Here is a 22,882-nt window from a genome sequence, read left to right as displayed (position 1 = left end):
TTTTCTTTGTAGTTCGGAGGCATGAGGGTGAGTGTAGCCCAAAATCTTGAAAGGTTAATTTACACAAGTTTATTTATTTAAAATAAAGTGCCAATAGATTTCTTTGATATAGATTAGGTTGGTCTGACGACCTAAATCGAAATTCAGTTCCCATCTGAAAGAAACCACGACACACCGCCAATATAACGATGGTGATATTCGAGTACAATAAAGATTGCACCAAGAAAATGTTCCTATGTAAAGCGGTTGTTGGCTTCTTCGATTTCAATGCAAACTGAAATGGACATTGCGAACGCGCCTAACATCTGTTCGCTTGCTCGTGGTCTACCGTATACATTTATACAATGCCCCAAAACCAGTTCAAGACATGTTAATGTTTTAAAACTCGTAGCTATGGTCAACCGGTAATTTTGGAAGTTCCGGTGAATCTGACTGAATCCGGACACCACGGCGGCGCCAATGTCAAAGTGCACCATCGCACATGTTTTATTTCACTCACAACTTCAGTTACAGGAAAACACTAAAGCAATATTCTAGGTAAAAATCTGGGGCCAGAAGACAACAAACTAGTGTTCGATTCTTGCATAATGGCATTTCTACTGACTATAGACTGGTTTGGTACGAAAAAAAATTCCCTTCAATGACTCTCTGTACACATTCAGCGAAAAAAAAATGACCACATTCAAACGCCATACAACAGCTTCGGCCTCTGATAGTAACAGAACAAAGATTCCGTAAGATTTGAGGTTTACACGGCGGTGAGCCTGAAGATGGCTGCCTTCTGGCTTGTTCTGCCGTGTAGTCAGGTAGAAGTTTACCGACGTTTCGGAGGTCCTTGCTACATCTATCAGCAGTGATGGGGCAGAGGTCCTTGCTGCCTCATAACTGATGACGGAGGCAGCAAGGACTTCTGAAACGTCGGTAAACTTCTACCAGGCTACACGGCAGAACAAGCCAGAAGGCAGCCATCTTCAATGGTTGTGTGTTTCATGGACCCGACGTTCATCAATCTAATGTGTAAGATTTCTTCGATCCGAAATCGTCAAGAAAGCAACTGGCAGAACTTGCACGAGAGGGCGAGGACTGAAGTGGGGATTGGATAGTATCCAGTTCGTTTCTTCGAGTGATACTATCTGGAGCGTGACGTCACTGGTATGCACTACCGAGAGAATTAACGTGTTGGTTCATATAAGGGGAGTGGAGACCAGAGGCTGTCATTTTATGTCGTACAGGCCCAGAACGAAGTGTGTTGTGCGGTGCGAATCCAAGGCGGACCAGTGACTCAGTGCTCAGAAGCCGGTGAAAGTGGCTAACTTTTTAGAAGAACCTTTAAGCTTGCTAACCAACTGCATTGGTTGGTGACCAACTTGAAAGCGTGTGGAGTTCTTGTAGCGCATGCGCGATTGACACAGGTATAAAATAAAAAGAGACGTCCGTAAGTTTCTTTGCGCAGAGAGGTCGGCTGTTCTGAGTTAATTTCTGACCAGGATGGCAAGATCAACTGTCTGGTTGTGCTTCCTTCTCTTTGGATTATGTAAGTACAGTAATTCTTACAATTAATAAGGCTTTGCATCGGCGAGATCGCCAAGAGTGAAACTGTGTGGAAATTTTGTGCCCGTTTTGATCGGAATCGGTTATTTGTTTTAAAGTTCTCGGTTGATATAACAGAAGTGGCGTAAAAACCTTCATTTACAAATAACATCAAGTGTGAACGTGTTTACAGATAGAATGCATTTGCTAAAAAAACAACCTAAAAGTGATTTAAAGGAAGCAGTTACAAAACAAAACTGGCACGTCATCAATTACAAAAGTATATTCTAACTGACTAAGCATCTGTGCTAGAAAGATAGGAAATTGTCCATGTAATTGTTCAAAGAAATTTCTAACTTTTGCTTAGAACCGCAGTCTTACTGGTATGTTATTCATACATGAATTACATAAAGAATTTTGTTCTGTTCTTTCTGAACACAGGTAGGAAATACTGCCTACATCATAGGGGGAAAAATCTACAAATGATTTCACTTGCATTTAAGTCTCTTTTAGACTATAATAAAATCACATTAGGTATGAATACCAGTCTTTTCTGCAAATTTATCGGTTCTTCTAAAGCATAACCAAATAAATAAATAACTTTTCTTCATTCTTAATTTTGTACACGCATTATATTATTTTTCGTGTAAATAAATGTGTACTATTAATAAAAAACTTATTTTTTCTTCACATTTGTTTGCATCCGGGACTGATTATATTGTCGTTGTTTTAATTGTGATATAGATTATAGGTCTTCTCATATCTCTTTGTTACATTACATTTATTACCGTTAACTGTACAGTTGGACAATTTACTCCAACCTTTCACGTCTCCGCCAGTTTACCTTGAAGGAACGTAACATTCAGAAACAGACAGTGCACATTCGAAAGACAAAGGTGGTAGAGAAATCTCCGGCAGGTTTATCGAGGTTAGCTCGATCCCCTCTCCGCTGCTTTACATGTCTTTTTGTTCCTTTCCTTTTCGTGTCAAAACGTCTGTTAGTTCAAGCGTTGTGCCGCCTAAGCGACGTTTCCTTTCGAAGTGGAGACAGGAGAAAGGAAAACTGCGTCTTAAAAGAGTGGGAGCAGTTCATTAGCAACAGGTTTCTTTCAGACTAACAGCATCGTTCTTTCCAATTTAAACATTTGTGAGAAGTTTCTACGCAAATCAGAAAGGTTTTTGGGGGGGCTTAATGAGGGGTTATGTTGAGAAGTGAGAGAAAATGGTAATATTCAGTGCACAATACGCGATATTGCGACATTACAGAACATTAATTTATTACTTGGATAAGTGACATATGGTACGTCTTATAAACGACGCGATGTAACAGTAACGACTCTGTGTAGTATTCAGGAAGTAAGAAGTTTGAAATTAACGTAATCCCGAATTTTAGAGTTTTTGTACATCCCCTACAAAAAAAAAATGACTGGAAAGTACTTTTATGTGATCGCTATCGAATCCTGAATATGTCTTCATGCAGTACAATATTTACAAGTCGAAAAAAAAATGACGCAATAGAATAACTGTAATTTATACAACCGGAATCTGAACTGAAACAGTCACATTTTTCGGAACATCTTACGTAGTGTCTGGGGAAGACGTAGAAGAATTATTTAGGCCTCCAATTTTCATGAGCGGCTACATGATTGTCTTATATAAATAACGCCGTATAATCTTTCAGATTCTTAACATTTACAAACGTTTTTTGAGGAACGTGTTGCCTGTACCTACAATACTACAGCAGTTTCCCATAAGACAAGATACGTTTTAAAGGAATACTCGAATTACTGTTGAAATTTGGGTGACATCTTTCGTTGTGTGAGGAGTTGTTCATTTGTAGAACAGAAGATAATATATGATTGAGAAAGCAAATATAAGCAATGAATTGCCAAAAAATATGTAAGCCTAAATTTAAATTTCAATGCCGGTGAAGGTCAGAGATATTGGCCTATATATATTCCTTACAGGGTTAATGACTACTGGTAATCTTAAGCTCGATGCTTAATGCAAATTTAACAATCTACTACGTTGCTACTAAACACTTATCTTGCATTTAGTCCGGAAAATACGAGCTGAGGTGTAATCCTGAGGTACTTATAATTGCATTCCAAATCACATTTGATTATTTCATACAAAGGTTCACAGTAAGAAATAACTTAAAGTCGTTTTACATAAACTGTATTGTAATAATATTCGATACGTTACTTTCGGAAAAAATAATACTCCCTATTGATCTGTATCACAGAAAGGCACTTTCCCCACAAATTTTAGTAAGAAATTCTGCAAAATACGTTTGCAATGCATGTATTTTTTTAAAAAAATATGTGGACAGACTGACACAGTCCTTCGACTGGCCTTGTTTCTTGTGATGACGTATTCGTAATAAAATTCAACCATACGCAACGATAAAAAATGTCTCCGAAATATCGTGTATTATATTATGACACACTTGGATTGTATTGTCTTTATTCAACGGAGTAGTAGTTTGTCACTAAACCATTTTGGTTCATGCATGATGAATTTCCACATGACACATTATGCCGTATATTGTTCAGCATTCTAGAAAGTTCGAAACTTGTCCTTCAACGAAAAGTGTGAAAGGAAGCCTTCAGTTTCTTGCGCAATGCTGCCTTATTCGTACACAATTTATTCACTTTTATTATAATTAGAAATATGTTCTGTAAAAGCGTGAACTATTATTATCTGAAAGCTATTAACTTACCCTCTTCTGCCACGGAGAAGTCATGGTAGTGCTTTATGCCAAAATATATATCTAATCCCTGTAGATGATCTGCAACAAGGAACGTCCTCGTATAAAGAATAAAAATAGGCTTAGAAACTTGTACTTTTAGCAAATTTTAATACCTGTAACATAGAACTTCATTTAATTTATCGTCTGTAGCAGAAATACAGAGAACTGGAATATTTATCATATAAAACAAAACTTTTATCAAGAAAAGAATAACCTATAAGGGGATTGTGTCGGAAAATATGCAGACAGCATGTCCTTAAGATATATTTTATTCTTACACTGATTTCTTAATGGTATTGTAACTGCTGCTATCCAAGTACATCGCTGATAGATATAGATAAACAATTACAGAACATATCCAAACTGTAATCAGATCAAAACTTCTAACAAACTACCACCTCACTCATGTACATCTACATCGAGCAAAGTGTGCTTTGTGATGTATATAAAATGCATTAGTTTCCAAAATACCAACGCTAAAATTTGAGTTACGGATATTTTGCAAGAAACCTCATGTAGAGCCTTCGGAAAGCACTGCTTTCAATGTGGTTAGTTACAGACATAAATTTTGGGAGCATGAATTTTAAAAATCAAATGCATACGCGTGATATTGTTAAGTTTGCAAAATTACCGAGATCTGGCCCATATTTTGTAAATTACTTGGCATCGTAGGAAAAGTGGGGAGACTGTTTCTTCATCAATCAGCTTTTTTTTTTCCCTTCCTTCGCCTCCAAGTGGCCTCAATTCCCTCCCCCCAATCGACAGGCAAAGGGAGTGTTGTCACCGACCTGAACAATTATTTCTATTGTCATCTGCTGAATGGATTTTTCATGAAAAGAGAAATTGTAAGAACGGAACATGGATTAATTATCTTATATATTATAAAACAAAGTGACTCACGAGTGTGATCTGACCGTACCTTCTTCACTACATTAATAATTCAAATTTATTTTCCTTCTTGCAGGATATGTACCAAACCTAATAGTTTCGAAATAGATAGCAGTTCTCCTTCTAAGCTGAAAATATACACTAATTATTTACATGTGTATAAATGTTAGTAATAATATTTGCATTATACGTTCTTCTCAATAAAATTATAAATATAAACATCAGACGCATTCACTAGGAACTACTTCACAACTCTTGTCCTAAACATGTAAGTCGTAAAATCTGATCATAAAATATAAATTTTACATAATGTGTTTTAACTATTGAATCGTAAATAAAAATGTAACTTACTCAATTTTTTTTATTGTAAAATGTTTAAAGAATTCTCGTACGAAGTTTCGTAAAATATTTTAGGGTCATAGTGCAACTTATTTTCTGGTATTAATTCTGGTTTACAAACGTATCTCCTCGAGGGCTTGACATCAACGCCGACCCGTTGGCTTAATTCGTCGTGTAATCGCTAATAATAATGTGACACGGTTTGGATTCAAAGGAAACTTCGCATTTTTGATAGAACGTTCTTATAAAATGAAATCCCATCACATCATTTTGTAGTAATACAACGCCGATACATGCCTAAATGACATACTGCCTTGCTTGTGTGACAGAAACGTAAATAACATGACACTACATCGCCATATTAGTGTGATTAGGCGATCAGCCGTTCATTCAAGTCCCTTCTCGGCTGTGTCAAATCTCAACGACCGGAATATTGTTTGCCCGTGACGAAATGTCATCAGGTAAAGCCAGCTTGTTCCCACGTACAGATCACGACCCACCACGCATTGTGCAAGCTCAGGACAGATTATAAGCAGTGGCGGATTACTAGCAGGGGAGACGCCTAATTGTTCTTCCATTCACCTAACCGAAGCGAAGACAACATTTTGTTGCCCAATAGGTTAGGATTGCTTCATACCAGTTAGAAATGCTCATAATATTCCAAGCTGTTGAACTCTTTTAAAAGGGAAAGTTAATTTTACAGCAACTGGATTAATGCGTCTTTACCTAATGATATACGAACGCCGTGCTCGATTTAAACCACATTTAAACATTAATTACTACTTCATTTACAGCAGCGATCATTCGATCATACATAACCTACGTACAAGCATCATCTCTCGCACGGCACTTTGCTGTTCTTGGAGTAATTGTAGTCAAGTTTTAGTTCAGAAAACGTCGAAAAATCTAAATATTGTAACTTGCTGCACAAAAACCATAAGCTCCTTGTGTAAAAATACTACAATGCCCACTTGTTCATCTCTGCAATTTATATATATATATATATATATATATATATATATATATATATATATATATATACCCTTACATTCGCTATTGGTCTTGCAACAGTAGCTTATGCCTAACAGACACGTGTATTATCTTATGCAGCCGTGGCGTCGAACTTGCGACAGAAGCGCCAGGAAGACGAGACCGAGTCGGATGAGCAGTCGGTGGACGAACTGTGCCTAAACCGACCACCCGACGAGTACTTCCGACTTAGTACAGAAGGAGACTGCAGGGATGTCGTAAGGTATTGTGGTATTGCAGATAGTAGGTTGGCAAAGGTAGTCAAATACAAATTATGCACAAAAATATTTAAACATTCAGGGGCGGATCGTGGGAAAATATTGACCCAGGTATGTTTATGCTGAAATGATGTCTTATTTTGCAAAAAAAAAAAAAAAAAAAAAAAAACAATCAACACTTCAAATAAAACCGGGGATCCTGACTTTTAATCTGCACACATCAATCAGTACTCATACGCTGCACAAGGATTTTTTTTCGGACAGACTGTCAATAATTTATTTGGAACTTTTCGAAGAATGTCGGGCTTGTCTCACTGACCCACTGGGACATTCCCGACTGCACGAACTGACGATCTGCCCCAAAAGTGCATACCTACGATATGATATTCAAGTGTTTGTTTCAGTATGACTGTGGCATTGTACTTCCGCTCAGAAATATGTTCTAGGAATTCTCACATGCGTAAATTTTAGAGTTTATAGTTTGACTTTCCAGTCTCTTTCAAGTTTCATGAAAAATATTTAATATTATGTTCAAACTTCGTCGGGAAATACTAATCTACATTTAATATTATTAAGAGACCACAGCAACTAGTGAAATTAAATGCTTGTTACAACACACGCATTTCTTAAATTTAATACTAAAATAAATATAAAATAATTAATAAACAAAACAAGGTTTATGCCAAATACTTTCTGTAAGAAACCATCAATTGGTAAACTACTTTCTAGTTCCTACTTTGTTAATAGCCTACACATTATGCTCGGTAAGTATCAATTCCCATTGCACTGCATTCTAATCTGAAAGTCTGCCTTTGCTTACTTTAGAACATAATCATCGTAGACCAGCGCGTCTAAGCGCAATATTTGTCAATGTAATACGACATTTTGTGTGTCCACGTCGTCTATCAGAGACCTGAGGATCCGTTGTGGGAACCAACTGTTGCGCAGCAATCACCTGATATCACGAAGCAAGAATGACCTAAAACGTGACAATGACCTGGGATCACAAGTTTAAGAATCACATAAGACGCAACAACGACCTAAGTAACACGACTTGAAAAACACCTTTGGAATGTCAATGTACTTCAATCTTTTTACCTTGAACGGGGTCTTGAGTGTTCATGAGATATCTGTGAAAAATGATGTATTTTCTCACAGGTGTGACCAGGCTGGGGAGAACGGAATTACTCGCCTTGCATCCGTCAGATGTCCTAACGGCTTAGCTTTTGATATTGAGCGTCAAACTTGTGATTGGAAAACCAATGTTAAAAACTGTGATAGAGTAGAAAGTAAGTATGATTGTACATCCGCAGAAACACGTAAAATGTCACTAATGATCCGCTTCGTTTGTCCTCTACAGTAACAGAAATCTAAATTATTCTACCACGTTTCGCGTGTAAGTTTCAAGCGCCTAATCACAAACAAAGTTCATCTTTTATTTATTTATATATGTGTCAGGGGAATATTGGCTAGTTCGCTCTGTTATTGCCTTTAGATTTTTAATTCGTCCATGCTGACTTTTCACGCTCGCTTGTCAATATCGTAACGCGGATGGAGCAGACGAACAATAATTATTAGCCAACCGGTCCGGCCAGGATTCTGCCATGTCTACCAACTAGTTCCCACATCTCAACCATCACCTCGCGGGTGGCTCGTTCATCGTCCTGGTGATAGTGGCGGCAGAAATCTCTGAAAAGTAAACTCTACCAACCGTAAAAGCACAGAAGACAGACGTCTTAAGATCAAGATTGTTTTGTTTCTATTTAACCAGGAAATTAATTTTCATTATTCTATGCTTTAATGATTTTAAATACTATATGTTCGTTGTAAGACGTTTTACGTTAACTGTGATATCGGAATCAATTTAAGTACCTGTTGTTGAAACCATAGCGAATAAATGTGGGCCCAAGTACACTTTGTCTTTCACACAAAGTTATGGTCTGCAAATTTGAAAGTGTTAGAAGTCGCGAAACTGAAAACAAGCATTAGCATAAACGGTTTAGCGAAATGTTTCCAATAACACGAAACATCTGACTACAGAGTGTTTGAGCAGGCAGCGAATCTCGTGGCATTTTACAGTTTCTGAGTATTTTAACACATAATAAGCTTAGTTTGTTATTTATTTTCTTCATCAGGTGCACAAAATCTGGTATAAAGCAAATCAGTTGCCCCTCCGGATTGGCTTTCGACGTTGATAAGCAAACATGTGATTGGAAGGGTAAAGTGAACAACTGTGACAGACTGGAGAGTAAGTGATATAATTCAAGATGGAGGTGGCGGTCAAATAGACAGGAAATTAAAAGGGGAACGGAGAAAGTTTGCTTCTTATTCACTTCAGTATCATTTACCTTGTAATAATTATCATCACATGTACACTGATAAGAATATGTGACATTCCCAGGTTTGACTGAGGTATATAGATCAAACGGAATTATTTGTGCATGAGTAGACTATCACTACCGACTGGAAGGGATTCATTAAAGTAGTGGCTTTTTTGTTGTTAGACGTAGAACTTATAGATATTTAATTTGCCCCGTTACCTCTTCTGCAGCTTACGAACGAAAGCTTTACATCTCCAGCATGACTTACGCTTGTACGTCATAACCATCTAGGAAACTTTACCGAATGTGAATCTTGGTGCCTTGTGACACTAATCCTCCCGAACTTCTTTAATGACGGTGATGGATAACAACATGCATCTTACGTGTTGTTTAAACCTTTGCACAAACCATTAATTCTATGCTTCTTCGCATGTTTATGCAATGAAACATCAAACAGCATGCTCCTCACATGATCAAAAAGCTATGAGACAAATCGGCTTTTGTTTGGTGTAACTACTGAGGCACCAATAAAATATAGCAGCATATGAGAAGCAGTAATATTAAACATAAAAATCGACATGGAAAACGTGTACAGAATATAATTCCTGCCGTGATGTGCAACTGCTGCTATGTTTTATTGGTGAAAATCTTTCTTATATATGTGTTAATTACTTTTCGTGTGCCTAAATAATAGCCTTGTCGGATAGAATTTTGTTTTCTCACAGTAATCTTCCTCGTTTCACAATTAATATATCAATAAAATACAATAAAATAACGTTTTGTTTCCAGCTTGTTATTTATTGCTTGAGAAGTAAAATGTACCGCAACGCACATATCTCCGTGCACTTCTGATGATCTGTTTTAACTACATAAATCTTCTGACAGAGCTAACAACAAAGACAGTTCTTTCTTTTATGCACTATCTGCAAGGTAAACTTTTTCACAATAGAAATAAAAGAACTTCACTTCACTGTTCATCTTCTACGTGTTTTCTGTTTTAACGTTGCGAATGGACTTTTGCTACCTTGTCTTTTATAACCTTTCTACATATCTTCCCAATATATGGGTGGGGGGCGCACCGAATTAAGGGCACAATGCGGCCGTTCGCAGGAGTATATCATGTTAATGAGGCGTAGATGTGATAACTGGAGCACGGTGTTAATCCGCAGAGCCCAGGAAGGTGATGCCTATCTTCAAGACGGACGAACCTGTATGTCCCGATGGCAAACTGTCGTGTGGCAACGGCGAGTGCATCGACAAGGAGCTCTTCTGCAACGACAAGTTTGAGTGCAAGGACCAGTCCGACGAGAATGCCTGTAGTGAGTACACACACACTTAACACGACTTCTGAAAAGTTGTTCGAATCGTTACCTGATTCAGAATATGAACCGGGTACTTGGGGAACGACTTAGAAATTTTTAAACAGAATCGCATTTAAGGCAGAATAAAATATTTTCACCCTAAACCATCTTCCACCTACTGCTGCCACGTAGTTTAATCAACTAACTGTCTGGTAGCAAACGTGGAAAGTTCAAAACAGCCAGTAACAAAGTTGGCAGGCAACTGGACGTGATTTTAACTTATCGCTATCAATAATTTGAATTTATTTCCATACAAATCAACTAAATATTTCTCTTCAGTCTTTTTCTCAGTCTTCCATGTGACTGTTTTTCAAGAACTTTCTCCACAGAAAGTATTTCATTCTAGCTATATGACTAGCCAATCATATTTCATTATCTAAACAATATATGATAACCTGTTTAGAACAACAAAGGTCCTCGTCATTCAATATCATAAATGCCACACTTGGTCCTTCTTAGGTCCTAATATTTTCCTAAGCAGTTAGTTTTCAACAGTTTTTGTTAGATTTACTTCAAAATAAACTACATCGATTCACTCCCACACATAATTGAGAAATTATAAGTTCTTTTCGTTATCTTCAAATATTAAAAATGAATACAATGTAATAATTTCTGGTTTTAAAGTAGTACTACAACGCAGTAATGCCTTAGACCACGGAGATCATATAACTTATGTTTAAAAATTTGTTCTCACCTTTAACTACGCGTTTATCACAAAGATGTCGGTTAATAATTTTGATGGATTCCTTATTCTGGAAAACAGACAGAACCTGTAAAGACGATCTGTAGGCGTAATGCCGAATCACTGATTGCTGAAATACCACGGCTGACAAACTTCTTGATACCTGCTTTTTTGCCTACAGCCGTGGAGACAGATCCTAACAGGGCTCCCGACTGTGACACAAACCAGTGTATCCTCCCTGACTGCTTCTGCTCTGCTGACGGAACAAGAATTCCTGGAGCCATTGAGCCAAACCAGGTGAGGAAACGTACTTATGGTGCAAGTCACTCTTTACATACTCGTAATCATACGACCAAGACTGTACGAGTCTGCCCCAATTTATGAGTGTAATAAATATTTTTTTTCACACTTCAGCGTAGAATTTCGAGGGTCCTTTCTCGATGAGTGTTTGTATAGTAAGGGAGGTCTCATTTTCTTTGTCTTTAATTATGAATAACAAATGACCCCACCCACTAATTTCCAATTATTAAAGAATGTTACTGGATTGTCTGTGGGGTCTCATGTTTCAAGAGCATTATTTCAAGACCAAAAAGATAATTTACGTAGTCTAACTGGAAGCACTAAGACAAAGATTCGTTTGTTTTTGTTTTTGCGTGACATCGATTGTGGTGTTTAACAAAAGCATTTTTTTCATAAATTTTGTGTTATAGTCTTTGTTAATCTCCAGACAAAATTCTGTATAACAAAATTATTTGAGGCATGAGTATAACATTTGTAAAAAAAAAACATGTGATTTTCCATGCTGTAGGTACCTCAGATGATCACTATAACCTTCAACGGAGCTGTTAACGTCGATAATATTGACCTATACGAGGACATTTTCAACGGCTTGAGACAGAACCCGAACGGCTGTCAGATACGCGGCACATTCTTCGCGTCGCACAAGTACACCAACTACTCGGCAGTACAAGACCTGCACAGACGAGGGCATGAAATCGGCGTGTTCTCTCTAACGCACAAGGACGACCCGAACTACTGGTCCGGTGGCACGTACGACGACTGGCTGGCCGAGATGGCAGGGGGTAGGCTTATCATCGAGCGCTTCGCCAATATCACTGACGGTTCAATCATCGGTATGAGGGCGCCTTACTTGCGGGTGGGCGGCAACAAGCAGTTCGAAATGATGGCTGATCAGTTCTTCGTCTATGACGCGTCCATCACAGCGCCTCTGGGGCGAGTTCCCATCTGGCCGTACACCCTGTACTTCCGAATGCCTCACAAGTGCAATGGAAATGCCCACAACTGCCCCAGCAGAAGCCACCCAGTTTGGGAAATGGTGATGAACGAACTGGATCGTCGCGATGACCCCACCTTCGACGAATCCCTGCCCGGTTGTCACATGGTGGACTCTTGCTCCAACATCCAGACTGGAGATCAGTTCGCCCGACTTCTCCGTCACAATTTCAACCGACACTTCAACTCAAACCGTGCGCCACTTGGCCTTCACTTCCATGCCTCCTGGCTCAAAAGCAAGAAAGAGTTCAAGGACGAACTCATCCGCTTCATCGAGGAGATGCTGGATCGTAACGACGTCTATTTCGTGACTATGCTTCAGGTACGTCATCTAAATAACGCTATACAGAAATTACGGTCCAGTTCTTTAATGAGACTTCCACCAGCTGAGTGACCACCAGTTTCTTAAGGACTACACTCATTCTACTTTTTAACACATTTTAATTTTATTCTCCCATCTATATCTAAGTCTCCCAATTGTTCTCTTTAGGTACAAAGAACTATGTGAGGGTGTGGCCTGAATTCATCTAGCTCAGGACAGAGTCAAATGACAGGTCATTTTAAACAGAGTAATCTTAGTATTTCATAAGAGGAGGACTACCATCAGCTGCTGAAGAAGTCTGCTCCATAAGTTAAAATCACGCACTTCAGTCGAAAGCTTGTATGGAAGTCTTAAGATTCACATACATTTATTCTCTAGTCTCTTTCAATTGCGTCTAAGAATCTGAATTCAGTGCCGATGGCAGTGTGAGCCTTACAGCCTTATTAACCTTTTCTGTTCAAAGTTGAGATGGAGATAGTATGTTCCTCGAATCGCTGGCACACAGCCAACTATACGGCGCCAAAAAACCCTGAGGACTGCCATTTACATATGAAAAATAAATACTAATCCCAGTGGCAAGAACGAAAACACACCAGTAAAAATAAAGACAGCAAAAGAACAGGCTTTCTAACTAAATTTCGTACGTTTAATGCATAATGATTTTGTTCAAAGTATTTAGATACAGTGCAAATACTCGGGCGTTATACTTCGTATTCATCTCATTTGAATCTGGGATAAGTCACTATGACTGTCAAACTACTTTCAGAAATAACTAGCCAGCATAATAAGTATACTCCAAAACTTAGGCTTTACAGAATCAACACCTGTTTTCTGACAAAATAAAAACAGTCACTCAATCGTGTTCCTGATAAATTCTGCACGATCAAAGCTTACACGAGACCCATTTTGTGCCACGTAGAATAATGGTGATGAGTACTTATTAAAAAAAAAATTTCCAGGTTATCCAGTGGATGCAGAATCCCACCGAACTGACGTCACTACGAGATTTCCAGGAATGGAAAGAAAAATGCGATGTAAAGGGCCAGCCCTATTGTTCTCTGCCCAACGCTTGCCCCCTGACAACTCGTGAGCTACCTGGCGAGACCTTGCGTCTTTTCACCTGCATGGAATGCCCGAACAACTACCCCTGGATTCTTGATCCTACCGGTGATGGATTCTCTGCCAAATAAAGTGATGATTACTACAAAACAAAAGTAATCTATCGATTTGAAAACACTGTTAAACGACTAAGTAATCCACGTGTAGTGGTTATGGAGAAGTTTAATTCTTGGGGGATGCTATGAAATAATGATTCTCCCACCATTAAGGTGACTGCGCAGAACTCAGGTCAACTTTAAACAACCGAAGAACAGTCTATTTTCGATCAGCAAGTGTGGGTCTCTCCAAGTACGAGCAATTCTAAATTGAAATGTTCTGTCTGTAAAATGTAAAATCGAAGGACAAATATTCTGTTAATAGAAACGTCTGACCTACAAAAACATGTCATGGGAAAAACCGTTTACGGAAGCGAACAGCTGCTGATTCCAACACCACTGTCACAGTGATGTGAAAGTGAGAGGAATGTTTACGGTGATGGTCCAAACAAGGTGTTCTGTGCACTAAACACAAGGCCATCCATCAACTAGAGAAAATTACTGCGCAGTGGATGCACAGGACAGTCTATCCTTCTAGTCTTTGCACTACGTCTCATTATCAATTCCTGTTCTTGCACTGAGCACGACAAACGAGAGAACAAAAGTACCCGGGCGGGCTAGCGAGAGTGCGAACTGTCAGTAACGCTGTTAGCTATGAAACTACTTTCTCGTCACACATCATTTTAATGCATGGCATTTATAGGTTTAGAGAGAAAGTTAAGAAGACAGAACAACTGACTAGAGAAACATTTTCAATTTCCAGTCCTAGATATTTCCTTTTGCAGCTTTCGTTGAACCATGACTAATACATAGTAAGCCTAAATTAATTATTGTACTTGTGTGTGAAAAAATAAATCATTCATGTACATATATTGATGTTTACGTAGAGAATTATTTGTGAAGTCAAACAATATTATAACTTCGGTGCGGTACAACTAAATATATTTATATATGTCTTAATTTTATTATGCATACTGCTTTATATGGTTATAAAAATAGAAAAATATTCAATTCAAACCGCATTCGTGTCTATAAAAAAAAAATACGGTTCCAAAACACTGCTCCACTGTTACTCCAAACATACTATTATAAGTTTAGTCAAAGAAAGTAAAAAAAAAGTTATTATATTGTTTGACGTTCCTATTAAATAAAACTTACAATCCTTGCATAAGCCAATGTATCATTAATCACAACATTCTTCAGCAAGGAAATGAATGTCATTCGCGAACATGAAATTTTGGTAAACGTAATAAATCGGAGTAACATTATAAATAGCTACCTGAAGCAATTACATGATCAGTTTCATCAATACTAGCATTTATAAAACTGTAATCCATATAACACATAAATCAATGGGAAGTCGATGACATGCGATCCCAGCGCCCAAACATTGACGAGTAATATAATGGCATTACATTTAAAGCTCTGAAATAATGTAAATAAAATAAAGGGAATTTAAAAAATATATTTTATCACTTACAAAAGGTGATGACGTGATGACGAGGCGTTAGTTCTCTGACGAAGTCCCTGGTTGAGGTTCGTCATGTTTTTTAAAGAAGTCATGTAGTGTGGACTGTCGTGATTTCTTCTTTCTTTCAAAATTTCACGATAAGGCCTCATGGATGCCATAACGCTCCTCTTCGTTGTAGCACAAGAGGAAACTCGCATATGCAAAAGTTTGCATTTCACAAACAGATTTTACCGATTCATCGATCTCATTGGAGCAAATTCGGGTTAACTAAACATACGTAATTGCAGAGATGACTGTATTTATAATGTTTATTCAAAATCAGCTATGTAAGAATTACGATTTAGTATAAGAATCAGTACGAGATACATTGTAAAACGTTATAAATAACAGTAAAATATATTTTTTCCACTTTTTGACTTTCTGGTTTCAAAATCGGCGTTATTCTGAATCGGCGCAAATTTGAACCGGCGCAAACCGAAGGCTACCTGTGCAATGACTCCAATTTATAAATTTCTAGTATCAAACTCTCAGCATATTCATGACAAAGCTGAAGGCTAACAGAATGTTGCAACAAAGGATTATGACTTAAGCAAAATAACAGTGCACATGTCAGTTATCACACTCAGTATTTTTGATGATGCAGTTACATTACGTAAGACTGTACAATTCATACTCATAAATGCTATGAAAACCACATTACATTAAATGTTCACTACATTCCTACTCAGTTATCGTCAGTAATAAAATATCACACAACATATGATCTCAACAGAAGTCTCTCTTACTTTAAAGCCAATCTCAACGTCTTGTGCTGTGCGTCAGTGACATCTTGCTGCAACTATGGAAGGTGCGGTGGAGGTTATGTCAATACTTAATTCCAGATCCAAATTACATAAATACAAATATCAGATCTGATGTGGATGAAAGGCCATTAAAATTTTGACCAACAATGGAAAAGTTTTGGGTTGGTTTATACAAAGACTTAACAGTTGAGTTACAATAATTAACTTCCGTATTGAAAATTACGAAATTGCGTCATTCTTCAGCAATGAGTTACATTAAATTTCATAGAGTCTGATATGTCATCATCAAAAATGAGTCAATGAAAAACACAAACTAATAGGAGGTCCATTCTACTAGAATGTTGATATGAATCTCTCAACCAGCAACTCATACAAAAACGATCAGAAAATGGATCTGTATTTTCTTTAAAGTAGCCTAACCTTTGAATGCATATCAAACCAGAATTAAAATAAAATGGTTGAATGAAGTCAAAATCAAGAGATTTTGCACCTGATGGAATTACTGCAGTAAGACAGACTGCGTATGTTGCCTACGGTATCCTTAAGATGTTGATCACTTCTCCATGCGAGGCTTCTTGAAGCAAAATTTTGCCACATAGCAACTGAAATTTTCTTGACTGCTCACAGCACTTCTAAGGAAATATCTGTACACCAAATTACTGTTAATATTTTTGGTAAAAATTGTTAGTGACACTTAGTTTTCAAAAATACTTTGGAACCACAACTGATGAACCCTTTTCTCAAAAGTCCATGTGATATTAATACATATTTGTATAACTCCACTATGTATCAAGTAAACTGCTGTGAAACTTCTTAATATCTATGAACTATTATATTAGTATTCAAAGTCATAACCTGCAGCAAAGCTTGGCAATATGGTGACCATGCCAAACTGTTTAATACTGTGGCATCCCAGTACTTACTTTCATGAACATTGTGAAACAAATTTTTATCACCATTGTTACAGTCACAAACTAGGTTCTTAATTTGGATTTCGGGTTCTCATGGCAATGAGTACTAAAGTTATCATCGTTGAGAGATCGTTGCTGATGATAAGAGGTGGCAAAGACTCTAAAATGTTGGTAAACTTCTACAAAACTACTTGCCATCTTAAGCAGGATCTGAGAGCACAAACACCCTTCTAAATATGGCCCTGTTCTACCACGTCAATGAATTCAGATTTTATAATTAATGGACCTAACAAAAATTACTATTCTGTCTGAATTATCCATTACACTACCAAATCTGGGTTAGTCGAATAAATGTAATTGGGTTAAGTACGTACTACTTACATACATGTTCGAAAAGGCTGCGTCATAAGAGCAAAAGTGGCATGTGTAACTAAACGCCGTATTTTATATCTTATTTTACCTACAACCGCGATGCCGCCTGGTAATAAATGTGTTTAACTTGATTACATGTACTTGTGTAATTATAAATTTCTCCGATTACCTGAAACGTCATATCCACTTCGCCATTCCACTGCTACTTGAAACTGCAGCACAAACATTGACACTGAGACCAAGACCACTTTTGTTAGTTTTAATACCCTAAGGAATCGACATTAAAGTAAAATCTCATCAATCGATCACATTATATGAAATGAAGACAGCGTGGATCCTTTTCCGGTATCGATGGATTTAACGCGAGATCTCGCAGTTCTACCAATTATCAAACATCAACAATTAAATCGTTACAAATTGGCCGTGGATTTAGGGAGGAATGCAAGATAAATCAAATACAGGTTATCCCAATATGTATACACAAGTAGTCTGTGAATGAAAGAAATAAAAACATTTCAATAAGCAAAATCATTACACTGGCAAATGGCGATACTTATTTTTCCACCTCTGTGGTCAGCTTTGACCGTCAACAGCATTGGGGTTTTCTTGCTAAAGTTCCACGGTGGTTTAGCCTTGCCTTCTGTGGCCAGTCTTAGACAAATATCCATGCCTTGTGCGGGACTCGAACCAACGGTCCAATGCTGGCGATACTTGATCTAAATTAAATTTTAAAAGGCTCCGCAATTTTTATAAAATTCTCTATTACCAAATTTCATCAATATCACCTTACTGTATTTTTAAGAGTATGGATGAGACAAAATGGAAAAGCATAGTTCCACATTACACTAACTTCCAGTCACTCACAGACAGGTTTTTGTCCCCCCTGTGAATTAGATAGCTAACTTCTCCCTTCCTCCTGGTTTCCCTTTCAAGTTACATTACACTACCTTGCTTTATTTATGCTACTTGATGATGACTTACCAGTGTTTGGGTGAAAACCAGTTTCCCCACAGCATTTTGCAGCAACAATGTTCAAGTACAGGTCATCCTACATCTAAGTTGTTCAATTGACTTTCAAGATGATAAATGAATTGGAAAAGGATTTTGGAAAAACTGGTCATAGCCTAATTTAAGGTAAAATTCTGGAATTTGCCTGGATAGACTGGAAACTCATAAAAACAGTAAGGATACCTAGTGTACAGGCCAAAATTTAAACCCAGGAAATGTACAATTTTCTTATAAAATCAAGACAACTTTCATACCATAAAACATGCATTTACTTACATGTAACAAACATGTTGCTGCATTTATGTCAGTGTTGTCTGTATTAGTCTTCAGGACAGCTGCATCTTTAACTCAATTCTGCACAAGACCTACAGCCCTTCAATTTTCTTTAAGGTTTTAAAGATACTTGTAAAATTCGCGCACTTCAATAAAAAAATGTGAGAGAGATGTATGCTGTTTATAACAGGCACAGAAGGTTGGTCTCTTACTATCCACAGTGCATAAAGTGGCTTCCTTTAACAACTATCCAAAATTTCTCTTTAATGAGATAAAAATTCTGTTTATAGTTTTTCTTGATATAGATGGTAAAACAATAAATTATTATGTATAAGAATTTCGCTGGTTACTCCATGTTCCCTTTTAAGCCAACTGTATATTTTGGGTTACCAGGGCTTTTCTTCCTTTTCTTAGCTTTTGTCCCGCTTTGGCGGGGTCTGCTTCTTTCCTCTCTTTTTGGAGGTTGCGTGATCTATTTAGACATTTGGTACGACTCCTTGGACGAGGGATCGGCCTGTCGCAAGGCCTCTACTTGTACACAGGACAGCACAACACAGAAAAACGCGGACAAACATCCTTGGCTTGAGTGGGATTCGAACCCACGGTCCCAGCAACCAAGTGGCACAAGGCCCACGCCTCTGACCACATGACCACTGTGACTGGCTTACCAGGGCTTATAAAGTGACATTTTATTTATTACAACAAAAAAACAAGTATTCATACACTTCATAAACACTATTTCCAGTCAAAAGATTAATAACTGCAAGATTTCCAATATAAAGCAACACAAAAATGGTCTACAACTCAATAAAACTTGCATAACACATGTTAATTGTACACGTCAATCACAATATTGTTTTATCACAACATGAAAATATTAGGCTGTCACTTCTTCTGTAGCACCTTCAAATTCCAATTTAACATCTTCAGGAAGCCCTTCAACGTCAACTTCCGATTCAGGTGCATTCAGCATATTAAGTGTCACCTCTGACGATTTACTCATCATGCTTTGTTGAGATGCCTGAGTAGTCTGAACAGTCTGAATTGTCCGAACTGGAAGCCCCGCATCTTCAAACGCCTTCTTCTTTAGTGTTGTTCTGATCTGTGAACTGAGAGTAAGGAGAATATGAATTAGTCCCAAATTTAAAGATCAATCACATTTTCAAACTTACAAAATTTTACTGACCCAGACGTACATCGGCCACATTATGTATGGGTCGCCTCAGACTCTTTTCTCCTCTTTCCTTGGATTAAAGCTTTATTTTTGACATACTGTATTTCTTTTTATATACTTTGGCCAAACGGGTTTCACTGTAATGTAACACAGAATCTGAAAAAAAATTAATTCCAAGTCTTTCCCATGTTTTGCAAATCTATAAAATTAAGATAAACCGAATCCTACACTCGTGAATGTCTACAAATGAGTACAATGAGCCACACTGACACTTAATGAGCAAGCAGTACGTTTTTGAAAAAAAAATGATGAGTCATATTGTATACAAACATTACATAAAATGACAAAAAGCGATTTTTCCACAAAAAGCAAATACACTGGCCAATAGCATCTACTGATCACATTCTATATATTACTGCATGAATGGCTGGTAACTGCAAGAAATATAAGTTTACAGGCTGGAATTTCTATTGTCTAAATTGCTGACATAAGTTTCTTCTGGCAAAATACATCCTTAAATAATATTGTGAAATATAAATACAATATAAGTTACTCAACTGTCATGTTCCAATTTGAAATGGTATACTAATTCTTGCCTTATTTAAATATGCTTTTTAAACTGCATAGCTCATGTAGCATAAAATGTCAAATGACTTGTGAATGATACACTGGAAAAAATGGGTCAGGGCCTAGTTTGTGGCAATATTTTAGTACTTGTCTGGAAGGACTGAGGACACTCATAAACAAATCTCAGCCAGGATAGCCAATCTTTGCACTCGGATTCAAACATAGGACCTTCAAAATATATACAAAGACTGTGAAGCCCCTCATTTAATTTTATCAATCCTCCTGCTACTGCCTCCCACTCAGGCATAAATATTCTCCTCAGCACTCCATTTTCAAACACCCTCGATCTCTGTCTTTCACATTGTATGAAATACGTTCCACACACATATAAACAAGTTAGATTACGGTGTTTACATGTTTTAATGTCTAAGTTTATAGATCTTCTTCTTCTTCTTCTATGGCTCTCCGGTCCGTATTCGGTCCATGGCCTCCTCAATCCTCCTCTTCCATTCGGTCCTCTGTTAGGTCCGTTCTGTCCGAGGCTTTGACTGAGGTTTCAAACCATCTTCCTTTTCACGGTGCAAGGTTGTTAGTCTTGCGACCAACCCCCAACCTGGAGGACCAGGGTACCTGTCTTAGTCTGACCTCTCCCCCTCGACCAATCTGGCTAGGGAGGCCCTACCAGTAGCTCTTGGGGTCACTGAGGTACTCAAGCCCCACCACCATGTCAAGTTTATAGATAGAAAGATAAAAATTCTAAACTGAAAAGTAGTAAACATTTCTCAAATGTAATAAATGGTAATTCATATTTAAATTGTGAATATTAAAAACATTCCAGTTCACCAGCATTCTCGTAACTCTCCAATCTGTACTATTTAAAATTTGTACATATGCACAACCTTTATTTAAAAGAGTGGCAACGCCATTGCTCTTATGGGATTAACACATCTGACTACAGTAAAACAATCTCCCCACTCTACAATAATAATAAATATTACTGATTAAGAAACTGATGTTTCAAAATGTAGTTCATTTATGTATATCATTTATCAATTATATGTTAATAAACTGATATGGTACTACTGATTTCTACATTATTTAATTCCTTATGTACATCTTATTACATGGAAAAATTACACACATGGTTTTTGAACTTACACAGTTCTGCCTTTGATGTGTTCACTTATTTTGCTCAGATCTTCCCCGAAATGTTTTACTGCTTGTCGAAGCATTTCAATTTCCTCATCTGTCCACTTTCTGCTATGCAATTGGTGCAAAGAAGGACAAAATATAGTGTGAAATATATATATAACAATAAGTAGAACATACAAAGATAGTCTACGATTCCTGAAACAAAAATATTCTCTTTTGAAATCTGGACATCCAAAACACAAGACTGATTTGTGTATCATTTTTATTACCAAACACACAGATAATTAAGGTTATATTTTTCATGTTAAGACTGAGCTGTGGAATTCCTTACTCTTTGGTCAGAAAACAGACATGTTAGGAGGCAAGAATACTTCATCTAGGCATCCACATCACTAAAATACACTGGAGTGATTTTCAGGTTCAGTAACTTAAATATAGGCAGATTAACAACTAAATGTCACAGAGTAATAATTACCACTCCTATTCTACACTGCAGAGGTGTTTGGTCCTCAGCCCAGGGACAAATTATCCTGACAAACTTTTTATGGTTTTCCTCAGCCCTTAAAATAAGATACAACCACTTTCTTCCATACCCATCTTTCACTATCATTTGCTGGCACATAACTTATGTAGTTAAGAAAAGTTGTCAAGTAACTATGACAAAATGGCACATCATGGACCAATTCAAGCTGTGCAGCTTGCAACTGTATAAGACAGAGTCATCTATCTCAAAATCAAGTAAACTGGCAAACTCTTGTGAACACAATAATGAAACTTCGGGTTCCATAAAAGTTTCAAAATTTGTTGGCCAATTGTTCAACTTATTAACAACTCAAGGACTCTCTTCCATGGAGTTAGTTACATTGTCGAATGATAAGGAAAAATATCATCTCGTGGATGGGCAAGGAGTCCATTAGAGTCCCAATTTAATAGAGACAGTCTCACCCTATGGTAAAGAAAAAGAAAGCAGATCAAATTTGTTTTAATGTAGCCCATGACAAACATTATTTGATAGGAAACTGAAGTCATTAATGAATTTAAATTTTACTTTCTTAAGGGACGAACAAGTTATTTTTTAATTTTAAATTACAAGAAAGGCTTTCAATTAAGCTCACATACCAACTTAACTGCAACAAATACAATATTATTTCACATCAGTATATTATTTCCTAAATAAATTCCACTGATAATGTATGACATAAGAAAGAGGTATGTAACCTGTCCAGCTCACATGATATTTGAGCCAGTGTTCAGAACATAAT

The 22,882-nt window shown here is 37.3% G+C and overlaps 2 protein-coding genes and 1 long non-coding RNA gene across 5 annotated transcripts in view; 1 reads left to right on the top strand and 2 right to left on the bottom strand.

Annotated features, from left to right (window-relative positions):
* The window catches only part of LOC110830910 (uncharacterized), a 40,637-nt gene extending 21,494 nt beyond the window's left edge, over positions 1 to 19,143 (bottom strand). Inside the window, exons 1-2 of the long non-coding RNA XR_015536935.1 lie at positions 17,616 to 19,143; positions 4,253 to 4,321 (exon numbers count right to left, since the gene is read on the bottom strand). This is a non-coding gene — a long non-coding RNA (uncharacterized LOC110830910). The remainder of the gene's footprint in view (positions 1 to 4,252; positions 4,322 to 17,615) is intronic.
* verm (LDLa and CE4_CDA_like_1 domain-containing protein vermiform) lies at positions 1,238 to 14,761 on the top strand. Of its 2 annotated transcripts, none has more exons than XM_022066299.2 (7): positions 1,238 to 1,534; positions 6,620 to 6,761; positions 8,892 to 9,004; positions 10,247 to 10,396; positions 11,302 to 11,417; positions 11,929 to 12,735; positions 13,695 to 14,761. In XM_022066299.2, the coding sequence occupies exons 1-7, from the start codon at positions 1,489 to 1,491 to the stop codon at positions 13,923 to 13,925; spliced, it is 1,605 nt and encodes a 534-aa protein (XP_021921991.1). In that variant the 5' UTR covers positions 1,238 to 1,488; the 3' UTR covers positions 13,926 to 14,761. The 2 variants fall into 2 exon arrangements, with proteins under 2 accessions (XP_021921991.1, XP_021921990.1); XM_022066298.2 differs by lacking the exon at positions 8,892 to 9,004 and adding an exon at positions 7,915 to 8,045 and having other exon boundaries at positions 1,241 to 1,534.
* A 258-nt stretch (positions 19,144 to 19,401) lies between the features above and the next one.
* The window catches only part of LOC110830909 (BPTF-associated chromatin complex component 1), a 154,449-nt gene continuing 150,968 nt past the window's right edge, over positions 19,402 to 22,882 (bottom strand). For both annotated transcript variants that reach the window (XM_087355335.1, XM_022066305.1), the window contains 2 exons: positions 21,627 to 21,725; positions 19,402 to 19,836 (listed from right to left, as the gene is read on the bottom strand). In XM_087355335.1, coding sequence (XP_087211461.1) covers positions 19,605 to 19,836; positions 21,627 to 21,725 — 331 coding nt within the window. In that variant the 3' untranslated portion in view covers positions 19,402 to 19,604. The remainder of the gene's footprint in view (positions 19,837 to 21,626; positions 21,726 to 22,882) is intronic.

The sequence above is a fragment of the Zootermopsis nevadensis genome, unplaced genomic scaffold (genome assembly GCF_977971745.1).
Source record: "Zootermopsis nevadensis isolate Lab colony 2312 unplaced genomic scaffold, Znev_1.0 Znev_ptg000024l, whole genome shotgun sequence".
In the NCBI taxonomy this organism is placed as follows: domain Eukaryota; kingdom Metazoa; phylum Arthropoda; class Insecta; order Blattodea; family Termopsidae; genus Zootermopsis; species Zootermopsis nevadensis.
Note: the sequence above shows the minus strand (reverse complement) of the source record. Positions and strands in the feature narration are given on the sequence as shown.